General features: G+C 33.4%; 1 protein-coding gene across 2 annotated transcripts; it reads left to right on the forward strand.

Moving 5' to 3' along the window:
- The first annotated feature begins 6,548 nt into the window (after positions 1-6,548).
- On the forward strand, positions 6,549-14,228 carry LOC148604047 (ubiquitin-conjugating enzyme E2-17 kDa). Of its 2 annotated transcripts, none has more exons than XM_088550021.1 (5): positions 6,549-6,707; positions 6,819-6,899; positions 8,119-8,234; positions 9,820-9,908; positions 11,617-14,228. In XM_088550021.1, the coding sequence occupies exons 1-5, from the start codon at positions 6,664-6,666 to the stop codon at positions 11,776-11,778; spliced, it is 492 nt and encodes a 163-aa protein (XP_088406147.1). In that variant the 5' UTR covers positions 6,549-6,663; the 3' UTR covers positions 11,779-14,228. The 2 variants fall into 2 exon arrangements, with proteins under 2 accessions (XP_088406147.1, XP_088406148.1); XM_088550022.1 differs by having other exon boundaries at positions 12,384-14,228.
- Positions 14,229-14,283: the final 55 nt, after the last annotated feature.

Raw genomic sequence — 14,283 nt, forward strand, 5'->3', positions numbered from 1 at the left:
TTGAGCATCAGAAGAATGCACATTAGAGTCAATATCTCGATGCACATCGGAAATTTCGGGATCACTTTTACTACTACAATTAAGAACTGGTGCTTCTTTATCGGACTTCCGAAAAACACAGTCTTTAATTCCTGTATGTCGCTTAGTCAAAACTTTTTTGCGTTTCTTAGATAATTCGTCATATTGATCAACACACTCAGTGTCCGCACCGTATGCATTTACCGATTTGTATGATCTTGGCATAATATCGGAAAGTTTTGTAGGCACATGCTGATCAGGTATCCGAGGAATATGCATAACATTGTTTACTTTCATGTCGTTTCTCTCGTTACAAGACTTGGATTCCATAAGTATTTCATTCAGTGTGCTTCCGGTTGGTGTCACTATTTTACCGACTTCTTCTATTTCTTATGGAAAATACGGATCGGTTTCTTCCGGACTTTCCAACTCGGACTGTTCTCGGTTTTTTACACAACGTGACAGCGCATCCTGCACTTGCACGTCTCTAGCAGGCTTGTATTTGATTTCAAAATTAAATTGTTGCAGGATAGCGATCCAACGTTCGTATATCGCTCCTTTCAGCTGATTGTTGAACAACGGCTTAAGTGCTTGATGATCACACTCAATTATAAACAGTTGCGTTCTTAAATATGATGAACATTCCAAAATAGCTGTCACCATTCCAAGCAGTCCTAATTTCGTAGGGCCGTACGATCTCTGCCACTTGCTGAGAGTTTTGAACCAAAACGGATGACTATGACTTCGTTATCCTTACTTCCGCACTCAAATTTTTGATATAGCATGTATCCTATCGCTTTTGATGACGTATCTACCGCGAGATGAAATTGCTTGGAGTAGTCTGGAAAAGCAAGTACGGGAGAATTCAATAATAACAATTTCAAACGATTGAAAGCATTTGTTGTTCGTCTTTCCATTGGAAGCGAGTATTCTTTTCAAAAGTCTGGTGAGTGGTTCTATCTCATCGCTAAAATTCTTAATGTATTTACGGAACCAATTCAATAAACCAATCAATCGTCGCAATTCATGTACAGATTCCGTAATCAATATTAATATTAAAATTTGAAATAAATTCTGAATTTACACAATTTTCCAGATCCTAATTGTTCATTTTGAACATAATGATTCGTTTGCTTCGTATCCGGCATTGTCACTACAATATGGTCATTTGAAAATAATTCAAGTTCAGCAATAATCTTTCCTTTCTTCAAACTAATAGAATTATTTGTGAAATTTAAAATTTTCACATCTCCTTGTCTCTATTTACAGTGCAAACGGCTTTTGAAACAAGAAGTCCATTTTTCTCGGGCAACATATACCTTGCATACCATATGAAACATTTCCCTCAATTTTTCCAGTAACTAACATTTCTGTGTTCGGCGCTATGCTAACATTGTCTCTACACATCACTTTGAAATATTTCGATACGATTTGATGCTTTCCAAAATCAACTATTATCCTTTTCGAAAATAAATACTTTGTACCAATTATTAGTGGGTGTGAAGTTTGTTTCAAAATATACTTTTTAATCCAATGTTTTCCCTGGGGAGCCGAAATCTTAATATTTGATGTACCATAAACACTGATTGATTGGTTGTTTGCTAATGTAAGAGTCTCTGATAATGGATTAAATTTCGATTTGTACGATTCCGGAATATTATCATAAAGCTGTTGTGATAGTAAATTTATTGAGCTTCCACAGTCAACAAGAGCAGAAATATTTAAACTGTCAATTTTTACGGGCATATATAAAAATTGGGACTGTGTATCATCAATGTTTTCATCTTCACAATCCGTTTCACTTTCATGGACATGAGCAAATCTACAGGTGGCACTTATTTTCGTTCTCCCCGGGGTTGTGCCTCTGGTTTCCCTTATTCGTTATACACTGAGAAATAAGATGACCATTTTGACCACAAAGTCTGCATTTATTATCATTATTTACATTACCTTGTTCATTCCAATTACATGCCCTTGCAAAGTGGCCTGGTGCGTTTCATTTTCTACAAAGACCATTATCAGCAAAATTCTGGTTTTCTGATCTAAATGTTTGACGTGATTGACGGAGATTAGGGCTTGGTGGTTGATTGGAAGGCGGCAAAGTTTGGGCTGATGAATTTGTACCCATATTTGCGATAGCTTGTGTAATTTTGTCAATTTGACATTGAAATTCGGTCATAATGGACGATTTCATCGCTTCCAACTCTTTTGGAATAACATGTTGGTCATTGGTTTTTGAACTTACCGCTGCAACTAAGGGAGCAATTTTTCGGGTAGACCTTTAATGAACTTAATTTAAATTTCATGATCAGAGTTTCTCAACAATTGGGCTTTCTCTACTAGTTGTGCATAAAAATTATCTAGTTGTCCTTTTGACAATTTTATGGTATCAAATAATTCAGATTCTAACAATAAGACAGGGTTTCGTAAATTTCCATTTGTGCACTGGGCCTTGTTGTAAGAAATGTGTCCCATGAGTTTTTCTTTTCAGCAACTAATGTGTTGAACCATGTCAGTGCAGGGCCAGTCAGGTGTAAATGAAAAGCAGCTAATTTTCGCGGACCATCCTCTGGGGAAATATTATGTTTGTTTGTTTGTTGGGGTTTAACGTCCGAGCAGCAATATTTCAGCTATATTCAGACGATGAACATGAAATTGATGATAAAATGAACATGAAATGATGATGAAATGAAAAAGGGATGGGATACAAGGACAATGGGGTCGACAAATTTTGATTGCCACTGGAAATAGGGAGAGGTGGGTAGGGTCGGGCAATTTAGCCTCCTGTGGCGGAGCCCTATGGTTCCTACTCCGGAAGAATACCACAGCAGGGTTCTTTAACGTGCGAGGATCGTGGCATCTTTCCCAACACGGTGCACCACTATGGTTTGCGGTCAGGTTTTCCGTGTTATAGCCTGACAACCCCAGCATGTAACACGGCAGGGGTACCCCATTCCACCACCTGGGGCACACATCCCAGTTGATCTGTTGGCAGAGCGCCCTAGCCCCCGGCTAGGGTTCTGAGCACTATTTAGTCGTCTTTTACGACAAGCTTAGCGCTGCTGCAGGCCTTTTCTTTTAAGGCTAGAAACCACTAATTCCACTTCCCATAGGCTTCTATGCTAATTTCACAATATTCAATGGCTTCTCTGGACTTTACCTTAACTTTAACCTGCAGAGGACTATATATCAGCATGATTCTACATATGTCAGCTCACAATCCTCAGAATGACATGTGGGGTTAGCAGACTTGCAGTGCAGTACTGGTCACCGGTAGTGAAGGGTCTATAAATAGCATGGAAAATCCCAGTGTTTTCACAAGATAGGGGCATATTTGCAAATCATTATGGAGATTAGGCTTCACATCACAAGAAGCAAAATGCACCTATAAAATGTACAGAAATGTTTTTCCTTTCAGAAACGGTTTAAATTTTTTAAATAAGATGAGAACTTTTTTCAGAGCACTATGAGGAACAGGGGTAATTTCTGCGTAGGACTATTTTTGCGTACGTTCCAAATGCTCATTGGTTGAATTGGTGGTCTGTAACCTAAACACCCGGACCTGCACGGAGTGGCAATATTATGAACAACTGCAAACGATTCAAACTCAGAAATAAATTGAAGTACGTTTTCGTGAGGGTATCCACCAAATTTTCTGCAAGTAGCTATTTTTTTCCATTTTGTAAACACTGTTTATTGGTAAATGAATGGGTTGGACTAAAGGTTGATGATGGTAGTTGTGTAATACGTCTGGGGTCTCAGGAGATAAAATGTTTTCATATGCTCCAAAACTGTCGGTTTGTGCAGGTGTTTCCAAATTTTTAAACAATAGGTTTGGTGTTTCGGGTGACGAAATGTTTTCATGAATTCCAAAAATATCGTCGAGCTCGGATGGTGTTAAATTTTCAAACGAATTTGGGATACTGTCTCTGGAATTTTTAGAATTTTCGCTGAGGTTTAATGGGGAGTCAGAATAATCATGTATTAGTGATGATTGACGATTAAGCAAATAATCTATATCGTTGGCAAGTTCTGTATTAATCTCATTATATCGTATGAAATCTTCGGATAAAATTGAATCATTGTCACTATCAGCTGACATTTACTAAATCTATACAATGCAGTGAGATGAATCTCACTTACAAAAACGACAAAAGAAATGAGTCAATACCTACTATTACAATGAGATTAATCTCACATGTAATATGACACGTGTTTTTTTTTTTTTTTTTGACCAGGTTTGCTATAACTTTTCTATCATCACAAACAATTGATACTCCAAAATACATCGTTTTTCAGGTTTTCCATCATGTTACAGAGTTAGATTCAACTCAGGGAACTTGTAGAGCGAGTTAGCATTCAACGAAATACTATTTTCAACTTCTCGATTTTATTTTTTATTGCGCCATCTTTTCCGCACTCCAATCACCAATAACATAAATTATGTACAACACGTTCCGACACCATAAAAATATGGATTTACTAAAATGTATTTATCACGGAGCTGGACAGTCATATTCTTACTTAAAATTAAATATTATTATTCAGAAGAAAATATAGATGAAAATGGATGAACTTACAAAAAGCATGTGCAAAAATATCATATATTTTACAGCCATATCACACGTCAAGGACCTCTGCTGTTGTGGTATCTCATCCCTATCAATCCAGTGTGTGACGAGGTAATGGGTGCATGCATGCGGAGGATGGACGTGTCTATATGTGATGGTGTGAGGGGTGTTAAAATTATGATCAATTACGTTTTTTACGATAATGATGAGGAAGTGATTGTGTTGGTGGTGAGGATGTCTGTGTTAGAGTGTCAACAGGCAGTGAGCAGCAGGTCCAAGGCGGAGCCCTGGTAGGGGGTCCAGGGGAGATAGCGCGGAGATAGCGTTATAGAGCATAATTTATGCCTCTCCTGGATGTATTTTATCTCCAAAAAAAAAAAAAAATTCGCAAAATTAAGTGCAGTCAAAAGCTTTTTTGCCTAACGGCAGCTACGCGCCTGGTCAAATGTGTTAATGTTATTATATTCAGTTGTGAGTTGTGTGGAGGTACATACTAAATTTTGTGGTGATGGAATTCCTCTTTGATCACATGCTATCATAATGACTTGCAAAATATTGGCTTAATATAACTCATTAGTTACTTACAAATGTATTTATATGTTATGAGTACTTTCTTTATATTGACAAAGTCTTATTCTAATCATGGTATTTTTATGCGTGTCAAAAATTGTAGTAATATATTGACGAATTACATTATATTAACGTTTTCTTTAGTGATTTCATTTAGCTTATTCAAGATATATTCATGCATAAGAATGAGAAATTTATATACCATATTCTAAATCTATCCATTTTTTTACATTTATTTTACAAACTATAATTTTGAGTACTTTTTATCGTTAGTTTTAATAATTATATCTAGTTTGATTTAAAATATCTTATTGTTAGTTTTAATATAAAGTATTAATTGGCCTTTAATTGATATTATTGAAATTTTTATGAATTTTTTTTTTTTTTTTTTTTTTTTGCTTATTTGTCTTAAAAGACTTAATTTTGAACTTAAAAATATTTAAATTCCTTTTAATTTAGATAAATGTAAAAAAAATGTACATTTTCCCATCTTTTATCTTTAGTTTTGGTACATTAGTCATCAAAATCCACCCAGTGGTTTTACAAATACACTTAGCAAAGTAACCTTATTTTTCAACAGAGAAAGTTGAATACACTGATCTCTGATCTTTTTATTAAAATGTCCACATAATTACTACATTTATTGTTAAAGTAACTACTTTTGAAAAATAAAAGTTTATTGGAATTTGATATGTGATGCTTGCTCCTGGCAAGGATTTATATATCTGTATTTAACTCCTTGCTCCTGGCCATGGATAGACTAGATTGATCCAAAATTCTTTGTTAAATACAAACTAGAAGATGTTTAAAGGAACATTTATTCTCAATGATGTAAAAGAAACCAATTTAAGTTTTTGTATGTGTAAGTAGGCCTTGTTCGTCCAAGGATTAACATTTTCAGTTGCTTTGAAAAGCTTATATGCCAAAGTATTTTCTGACGATAAGAGATGATTCAGAAAAATATTATTTATTTTTAGGTAATATAAAGTCCCTGAATTCACAGGCACTTGGGACCAGGATTTTTTTTATTAATTTTCCTAAAAAATATCATTAAATCATTTTATTTCCATATATGAACAAAACCCTAGTCCAAAGTGCCTGTGCTTGAATTAAGTGATCCCCGGCCCTGCTCCCGTATGGTTTTTGCCTGATTTTGTTTCGGACGTTTCGGATATGCTTTTGTCTAATTATGTCTTACTTAATGTCTTACTTACGTTTTTTTTTTTTTTTTTTGTCGCTGCCTTGTAAGAAGCATAAATATGAGAGAATAAATTTATTGCCATTTGAAACCTGAAGTAACCTCGCTTAATAATTTTTTTTGTTCGGGTTTCTCGGGACGTTTCCTATATGGTAAGGCAAGACAATTTTCTATCGAACATCGAGATGCCCGTATGTAAACGTCATAATCGAGAAAAGACTATCGCATATTATTACTCAGAAAATATCAGGAATTGAATGAAAACTAACAAAAAGAGTAACAAATTTTAAATAATAGAAGAAAAATATGTCAACACCAGCACGAAGGAGGTTAATGCGTGATTTTAAAAGGTAATATGCTTCTCTGACCATTGTTAAAGATTGTTTTTGGTTAATAAGAATATGGCTTCCGTTTTGTTTTGATCAACACATGATTATAAATCAGCTGATCTTTAATTTTAGGTTACAAGAGGACCCACCCGCTGGTGTAAGTGGTGCTCCAACTGATAACAATATAATGTTATGGAATGCAGTTATATTTGGGTATGTTTAAGATGTAATAACAACAAATTTGCCTACACAGGCTACAGTGACCTAAAATAATCACACAGATGGCACGAGTAAGCATTTGCATTGAGTTCCTTTGGGTAAGAAGCAAGTTTGAATCACATTAAAAGATGGAATAAAAACTTAACAACTTTTTAACTAAATTAGAAGTTCAAGAAGTCAATACTCAATTTGACAAAAAAGATAGTGTAATTTAAAAATGTAAGTACTTAATGATGTCACAGTGTTATTTTCTGTTCTGACATCTTTACTTATAATCCACTTTAATTGACAACGAGGGCTCTAAATTGTCACTTGAGGTCATTTTGGGGCACCATACCAATACAGGAGGGAAATTTATTTACTAAAAACTGCAATGATTAGCCTTCACCTGATTAGGATGATGCAAAAGTGTCATTAATAGGTACCAACACCACAGGAGTATATGTTTAATTGAGAATTTGGTAAAAATGATAATCTTAAACTGAAAGCTGAATTTGGCCAGTTGGGGCACATTGTAAATTTCATAATGAGAGCAGCATGGGGCTTGAAAATCAAAGCATGGTGTAGTGTCACGCTAAATTGCTAGGGAAATTTCTGCCCGTTATGAAATAGAGCATCAGGGGATGTGATGCTATATGGCCCTTGGGAGATCACTGGTTTAATGACAAACATTATCATCAACCTAAATTTTATTTTCTTCATTCACAGTGAAGCCACTGTGTCCAAATAAAAAAAAAACTGAGATAAATTGCTTCATTCCAATACTTAATTCATTTATTTTTTCTGTATATATCTGAAATGCTATTAAACTTAAGAAAACATCAAGCATATTTTGTTATGTAAGCAGAGAAATTAAACTACAAGCATATTTTGAAATGGTGACTCCACTGGGACTTCTCCCATTATCTTGTGTGAAAACGGGGAAATGTTAATATTAAGTGTCGACAGGGTATGATGTTAAAGGTTGTCTTTTTCAGGGACAAGTGAAAATACCATTTGAAGAAGTAAAAGTTAAATCATACTTCCACAGGGGACAACCAAACTTTATTTTTTGATGTGCAGTTACTAAAAGACAACATAAGTTTCAATTTGGGCCGGTAGAATTTTCATCAACTTGTCTGATAGGATAAGTTTTACATAATGTTAATGTCATACCCTGGTTGACAGTAGTATATTTTAACATAGTACATGTATGTTTTTAATTTTTTTGTAGTCCACATGATACTCCTTTTGAAGACGGTACTTTTAAATTAACTGTAGAATTTACAGAAGAATATCCAAACAAACCACCAACTGTACGATTTGTTTCTAAAATGTTCCATCCTAATGGTAAGTATAATATCTTTTGTCTTCTCATTGAATTTCTTACATTTTTTGTTATTTACACTTTCTGGTTGGACTAAAGATCTTCATTGTAAGATTTGATAAAACATCTTTACACTACATGAACATACCACCTCCGTGTGTATAAGTGGGATGACACACAGTCTTCAGGTTGTTGCTTCTTTGAGCTAACATACTAAGAATTTGGCTCCACATAAAGAACTAGTACAAAGCAGGGTTTGTTTACTTGATCAACAGTTTTTAGCCTTCAATGCATTGAATGTCTGCCATACATGTATGGCCTATAATTACGATCTTATTACACTCAGTTGAATTCTTACACCTATAGCTCAAAATTGATTTGCTTATTTAAAAAGATGCAGTTGTAGTCTTTTTTATTCACTTCAGACATATTTTTTACAATGATCTTGGAATAGTCTCAAAATGACCTTTTTACAATAAAAGCTTACAATTATTTAAAATGTACATTCAGTCTCCTCTGCAGACCAGTGACCGCTTCCTGATAAACTCTTAAGGTATAAATTCACTGGCTTATTGACTCTGGCATGTATGATGTAAAATTTTTTGCAAGACATGGGCAGTATTCTTTACAGATATCTGCTAATTTGCTTCATACTGCAAGCGTTTTATTACATTGACCATATACATGTGTGTACACACGATATACAGTCACTGACTGAATATAACTTCTCAGTTGTGATGTCATGAACGTTACAGTGTTGTTAAGTTGCCAGGATGTCTTTCACTTTGAATAAAAAAATTGTTTTCCTTGCTTAAAACTTCTATTTTTTGTTACAAATTTTGTTGCTGTATAAGACCAGAACAGTGCACCGACTTGACAAAAACTTTGCAGTCATGGTGAAATTAGTCACTCTGTCGTACATGACCGTTACTCTTAGCTGCCGATCTGGTAAAATTTGTGTGATTTCCAGACCAGATGTCGAATACGTTTTTTTATTAGACACGCCTCAACCGGAACTTCTGGTTTAAAGATGGCGTCTGAATTTAGGCAAATTTAAATTGGATTTTTTCGGTCCGGCAGATAATTGTTCAGTCCAGCAGATTTTGTTAGGTTGCTGGACCAAATGTCCGACAGGTTGAAAGATGATTTCGCCAGGTCTGACTTTGCTATGCAAATTTGGCTTAAGCTATGAAATTGCGAGGCACAGCCTCACATTTTCCTACGGTTTTAAGTCTTACTCGTATGTCTGTTTTATGTCAACTCAGTGCACTGTTATTGTCTACATAAGTAGCAGGTTTAAGTACTGAGTTTAAAAGAGGTTTGCGATAGTGAATATTCACCCTGCTGAGGAGATTTATTTTGTGAAGTCACCAACGTCATCATCCTTTTGAATGAAAGATTATTGAGTATAAATACAATTTCAAACTATATTGTCTTAAACATGTTCTCTTACATATGAAATCAGTACATGTATTTCACTTTCTCATGTTTATCTTTGTTGTTTTGACTTGATAAATCATTTAGAAGTGCTTGTTAGTCAATTTTTTTGTTGTCTAAAGCACTTTCAGTAGAAGTGTTTAACCAAGCAACATGTACCTTGTATTTCAGTATATGCAGATGGTAGTATATGTTTAGATATTTTACAAAACAGATGGAGTCCTACTTATGATGCCTCAGCCATTTTAACTTCTATACAGGTATGTTTATAACAAATAGTTCATAATGCTGTATTATTAAGAAGCATATAGAATGGTTGGTTGGCCCAGAAAGTTGTTTGGACCAAAAAATAGCTTAGGTCTATTTACATTATCCATCCGCATAAGACTACAAATGTACATGAGTCAACCTGAACAGAAGTACGAAACTATGTTGAGTGTGTATTATTTTTTCCACAAGACCCAAGCTACAAAAAAAATGTACCACAACATTCCTTCTAAAATTATTTTGAAAATAAATAAAAGACATCCTGTCATTTCTTCAATTATCTAAAATTATTTGTTTTTCTATATATAGCTCAGTACTACCTGATTACTTCCAGAAAAAAAATTGTGAAATTCACCATTCTTGGGTTTTTCAATCTTTCCATGTTTGTTGTAAAGGTGACAAGGCACGCTTTTTTTTTTACCACTTTTAGTGTTGCCAGTGATGTTTTTTTTTTACTTACATGACTATTTTTTAACTGATAAACATAAAAAAAACATTAGATTTGATTCCTTGATAGATGTTTATTTCTGTATGAAATTTCTGTAGATATTGAATTAACCTATTCAGCCTATTTAGTGGAAGCCTTTAAAATGCCAGTGTTGTGAAACACATATTAGCAAAAAGTGATAATATTAAAGCAGGGAAAAATACATTTGTAGCTTTGATATAGTCTTGCCTCCACAAAGTCCTTTTTCACTAACCACAAAAAATTGATGTTTGTGAAAATAAATGAAATCACAGTAAATTCTTTTGTGTCAGAACACTAAATATTGCTCTTACAAGTCATCACACTCAAAATGAAAACAGGAAATATTTCATTATTATAAAAATCGAACTCCAAATGAAATTTGTTTACATTATTACAGATAACTTAAATGTTAATGTGTATGTATATGTATGGAAAATTGTAATGAATATGAGTTTTTCACAGATATAAGTCCAATTGTAAAACTGCCATTTATTAGAAACTACTCCGTAGTTATTTTTGTCCATCACTCTGTAACATTTTATTTCCTGTAACAAATTTGTCATTTTCTATCATTGGGAATGCTAAGATATTTAGCATGATGACTTGTACTGTGTCTCTTTTCTGGTTCCTCACTGATCTACTTCCTGTTTACCAATCAAGGTGGTGCATAATGAGAATTTTCATATCAGATATCTCTCATTCTGAAAATCACAGGCTGTATATACAAAGCTTCATATGGGTTACTGATTGGTGGAATGTGTTTTCTTACTCATATTAAATCCGATTCCTGTTTGTCAAAAAAAGCGTGGGGTTTCATTGGTGAGCCGTCACTCCCAGATTTCTTTTTTGTGTGCGTGTTTGTGAGTGTGCGTTCTTGCTGCCGGATAATTTCTGTCTAAAAGTGTCAGGTCATGGCCATTCTGATGTTTTCTTTTATGATTTCAACACTCGTTATTCTGTGTTTGTCTGCAGTCTACCTATTTTCTTGTAGTAAAGTATTAAAAACTTTCTTCGTCATTAACTCATCTTAACAAAATGCTAATTATTATTAAGAACAATCCTCAGAACTTAGCTGTTCAGTTCAAATAATACAAAATTAAAACAAATCAAATTTAGATCAAAGAGTTTCTAGGATTGTTAAGTAATAAGATTAGCTGTCATCTTGCCACTTGTCATTTTATCATTTAAATCAAGTTTGGTTGATGTTACTAAAAAATTTTTTCTGATTTTAGTCTTTACTACATGATCCAAACCCAAATAGTCCGGCAAATAATGAGGCTGCCCAGTTATATAGAGAAAATCGTCGAGAATATGAGAAAAAAGTGGCATCTATAGTCCAACAAAGCTGGCAAGATGATTCGGACGATGAGGACGACACAAAAGAATTGTCATAGCAACAGCTTTAACTTTCACATCATATTTTTGTTAAAACGTATAAAAATCTCTGTTTTTTGATGTACACATATCATTTCCTTATGCAGTACTATGTCTTTTTATGGGTTTTATTTTGGTTTTCTTGTTATAGTCTGAATTTAATAGTATGATGAAGGCACTGTATGAATGGTTATATCACGAGGTTTAGGTCTGGTTACATTTGTTATGAATAATCCCGTAGAGTTATAGTGAAGCAGTCCACTTATACAGTGTCACTCCATACCTAAGTGTTTGACATGTACTTTGTTTAATGTGTGAATGTAGTGTATATATGTTGTTTGTTGAGAGTTCTGAACAAAATACATGTCATTCAAATGTTGTATCAACTACAGCTGTGTGATAATTAAACTTTGGCTGTAGGTGTGAGACATTTATTTTTAATCTCAGTTATTATACTTAGATTAAAATCAGACAAAAAATCTCCCATTTGTATCCTGTCTTGTACTTCCTTATGTTGCTATGTATCATTTTATAGTGATTATATTTTAGTGTTTCCAGTTGCTACAAACCTTAACATGAATTGCAGTAAGAATTATTTGCTATGGATTACATTGTATTTTTTCAGTCCTTACTTGATGAACCCAACCCTAATAGCCCTGCTAATAATGTGGCTGCCCAGTTATATAAAGATGATAAAAGAGAGTATGAAAAACGAGTCAAAGCCATTGTAGAAGAAAGCTGGATATTTCATGGATCTGTTGAAGATGACTGAGCACTGTCTCTTTCATAATAAAACATTTAAGACCTAGAAAGAAGAAAACTGAGATAGTTTACTTATTTTTTAGGTTTCAAATGAAAACTAATGGTGTGCACCAAGATCTTGTCACTTTTTTAAGTAACGATATCATTATATGAATTATGTGTTAATGTTTTGATTTGATATTCATGCATGTGAGATTAACTTTTATGACCATTGAAAAGTATCATTATACAAAGTAACTGTCAAGGAATGTTTAGTTTTCAACCTTTGAAATACAATACATTGTCAACAAAATTTCTGCTTTTCTTTTTGGAAGTAAGTCGTTAGGTATTTTTTTTATTTATGAGCTGTGATTTTTCTCCTGTTTGCAATATATTTTAAGTGCTTTAGATTGTAGAATTACTTTAAAAGAAAGTTTTTATCCTATTGTATCTTTTTCTAATAGATAAGCTTTTGATATTTGTTGCAAGACTATAAAAATAACTAACATTGTTTGCCAATATATTGTTTCCCAGTCAGTTAACAATCATGTAAGGAGACAGAAGGTTGGTCTAAAGGCCTAGGTAAACATTGCCTTACTGTATTTTTCCTGAAGTGCTGTAATTTATGGAGGAAATTTTATGTGTACTTTATGGTGTACATAATCATACATTGTTTCATTTTGGTCTTAAGTTATATTTTGTTTTGTTGACTTTATATATTTATACCACTTCTTTTAGTATTTTTCATCAACATTTTTGGCCTTAATACTGGTTATTATTCAAGTACTGAATAAATGATATCGAGAGAGCAGTCCAAAACATAAAAGAAATCATAAGTTGATTTATCTAATAATTAATCATGAATAGTTACCTAGAGTTAAGCAACAAAATGAATTTAGTATATTTATTCTTATCAGGAAATGTGGATATATTTTTTTTTAATTTTAATTGACTATTTTCCAATTGAGTTTATTTTCCTTTAAGATCTAAAATGGTGCAGTCTCTAAGTTAGCATTGAACATTATAATGTATGGTTTACTAATATAAGGAACTGAGTGGAACTGATTATTTTTATGTAACAAATTAGTTGCTGTACTTTGAAGTTATAATTGGAAAACTAAATATTCCAGACTGAGAGTTTAAGGATAATTTACAAGTTTTCAGTCAGAAACAAAACCTTGTATTGCCATAAATAGAGACATTAAGGGCCATAGCTGTTCCCACTTAAGATGTCCTACCAAGTTTCTGGATCTTTGGTTTCTACTTTGATGTGGACCACTGGTTCAGAAGGTTTATCTGGTTAGATATTATTAAAGAATCAGTCCATCTTCATGTAACAGCTCCGTACATTAAACACGAGAGATGATGTAAGGGTACTCTGCTTTGGTTGTTGTTATTAACAGTATTGTCCTATTGTTTTTATTATCACATCTTTTGTCTTAGTTTGATTATTGTATGAGTTACATACACTGGGATTATTGGTCTATTCTATTTGGATTTTCTCTATACATGTGTTCTCCTCTTCAATTGTAGGGTTTTTTTTTATAATTTGTGTAAATTTGTAAGCAGTCAGTTGAGCTTTGATTGACTGTAAGTAAGGTTATACCAACAGATATAGATTGTTTATTCCCAAGTGTAGGTCTCTCAGATTGTTACTACTTTAATCATGATTTATTGAGTTTTGTAGTGATCATTGGTAAAAATCAAGATATTAAATTTTAATGACACATTTTACTTGTTTGTTTTACTTCGGTTGTCATAGCAGATTAACACTTTTTTAACCC

The sequence above is a fragment of the Perna viridis genome, chromosome 10 (genome assembly GCF_037379345.1).
Source record: "Perna viridis isolate PV_CMFRI_1.1 ecotype Kerala chromosome 10, ASM3737934v1, whole genome shotgun sequence".
NCBI lineage: Eukaryota > Metazoa > Mollusca > Bivalvia > Mytilida > Mytilidae > Perna > Perna viridis.

Coding starts and splice junctions, on each gene's coding strand:
- LOC148604047 (XM_088550021.1), top strand. CDS start 6,664: ATGTCAACACCAGCACGAAGGAGGTTAATGCGTGATTTTAAAAG. Junction 6,900..8,118: donor TGGAATGCAGTTATATTTGG/GTATGTTTAAGA, acceptor ATTTTTTTGTAG/TCCACATGATACTCCTTTTG. Junction 9,909..11,616: donor CCATTTTAACTTCTATACAG/GTATGTTTATAA, acceptor TTCTGATTTTAG/TCTTTACTACATGATCCAAA.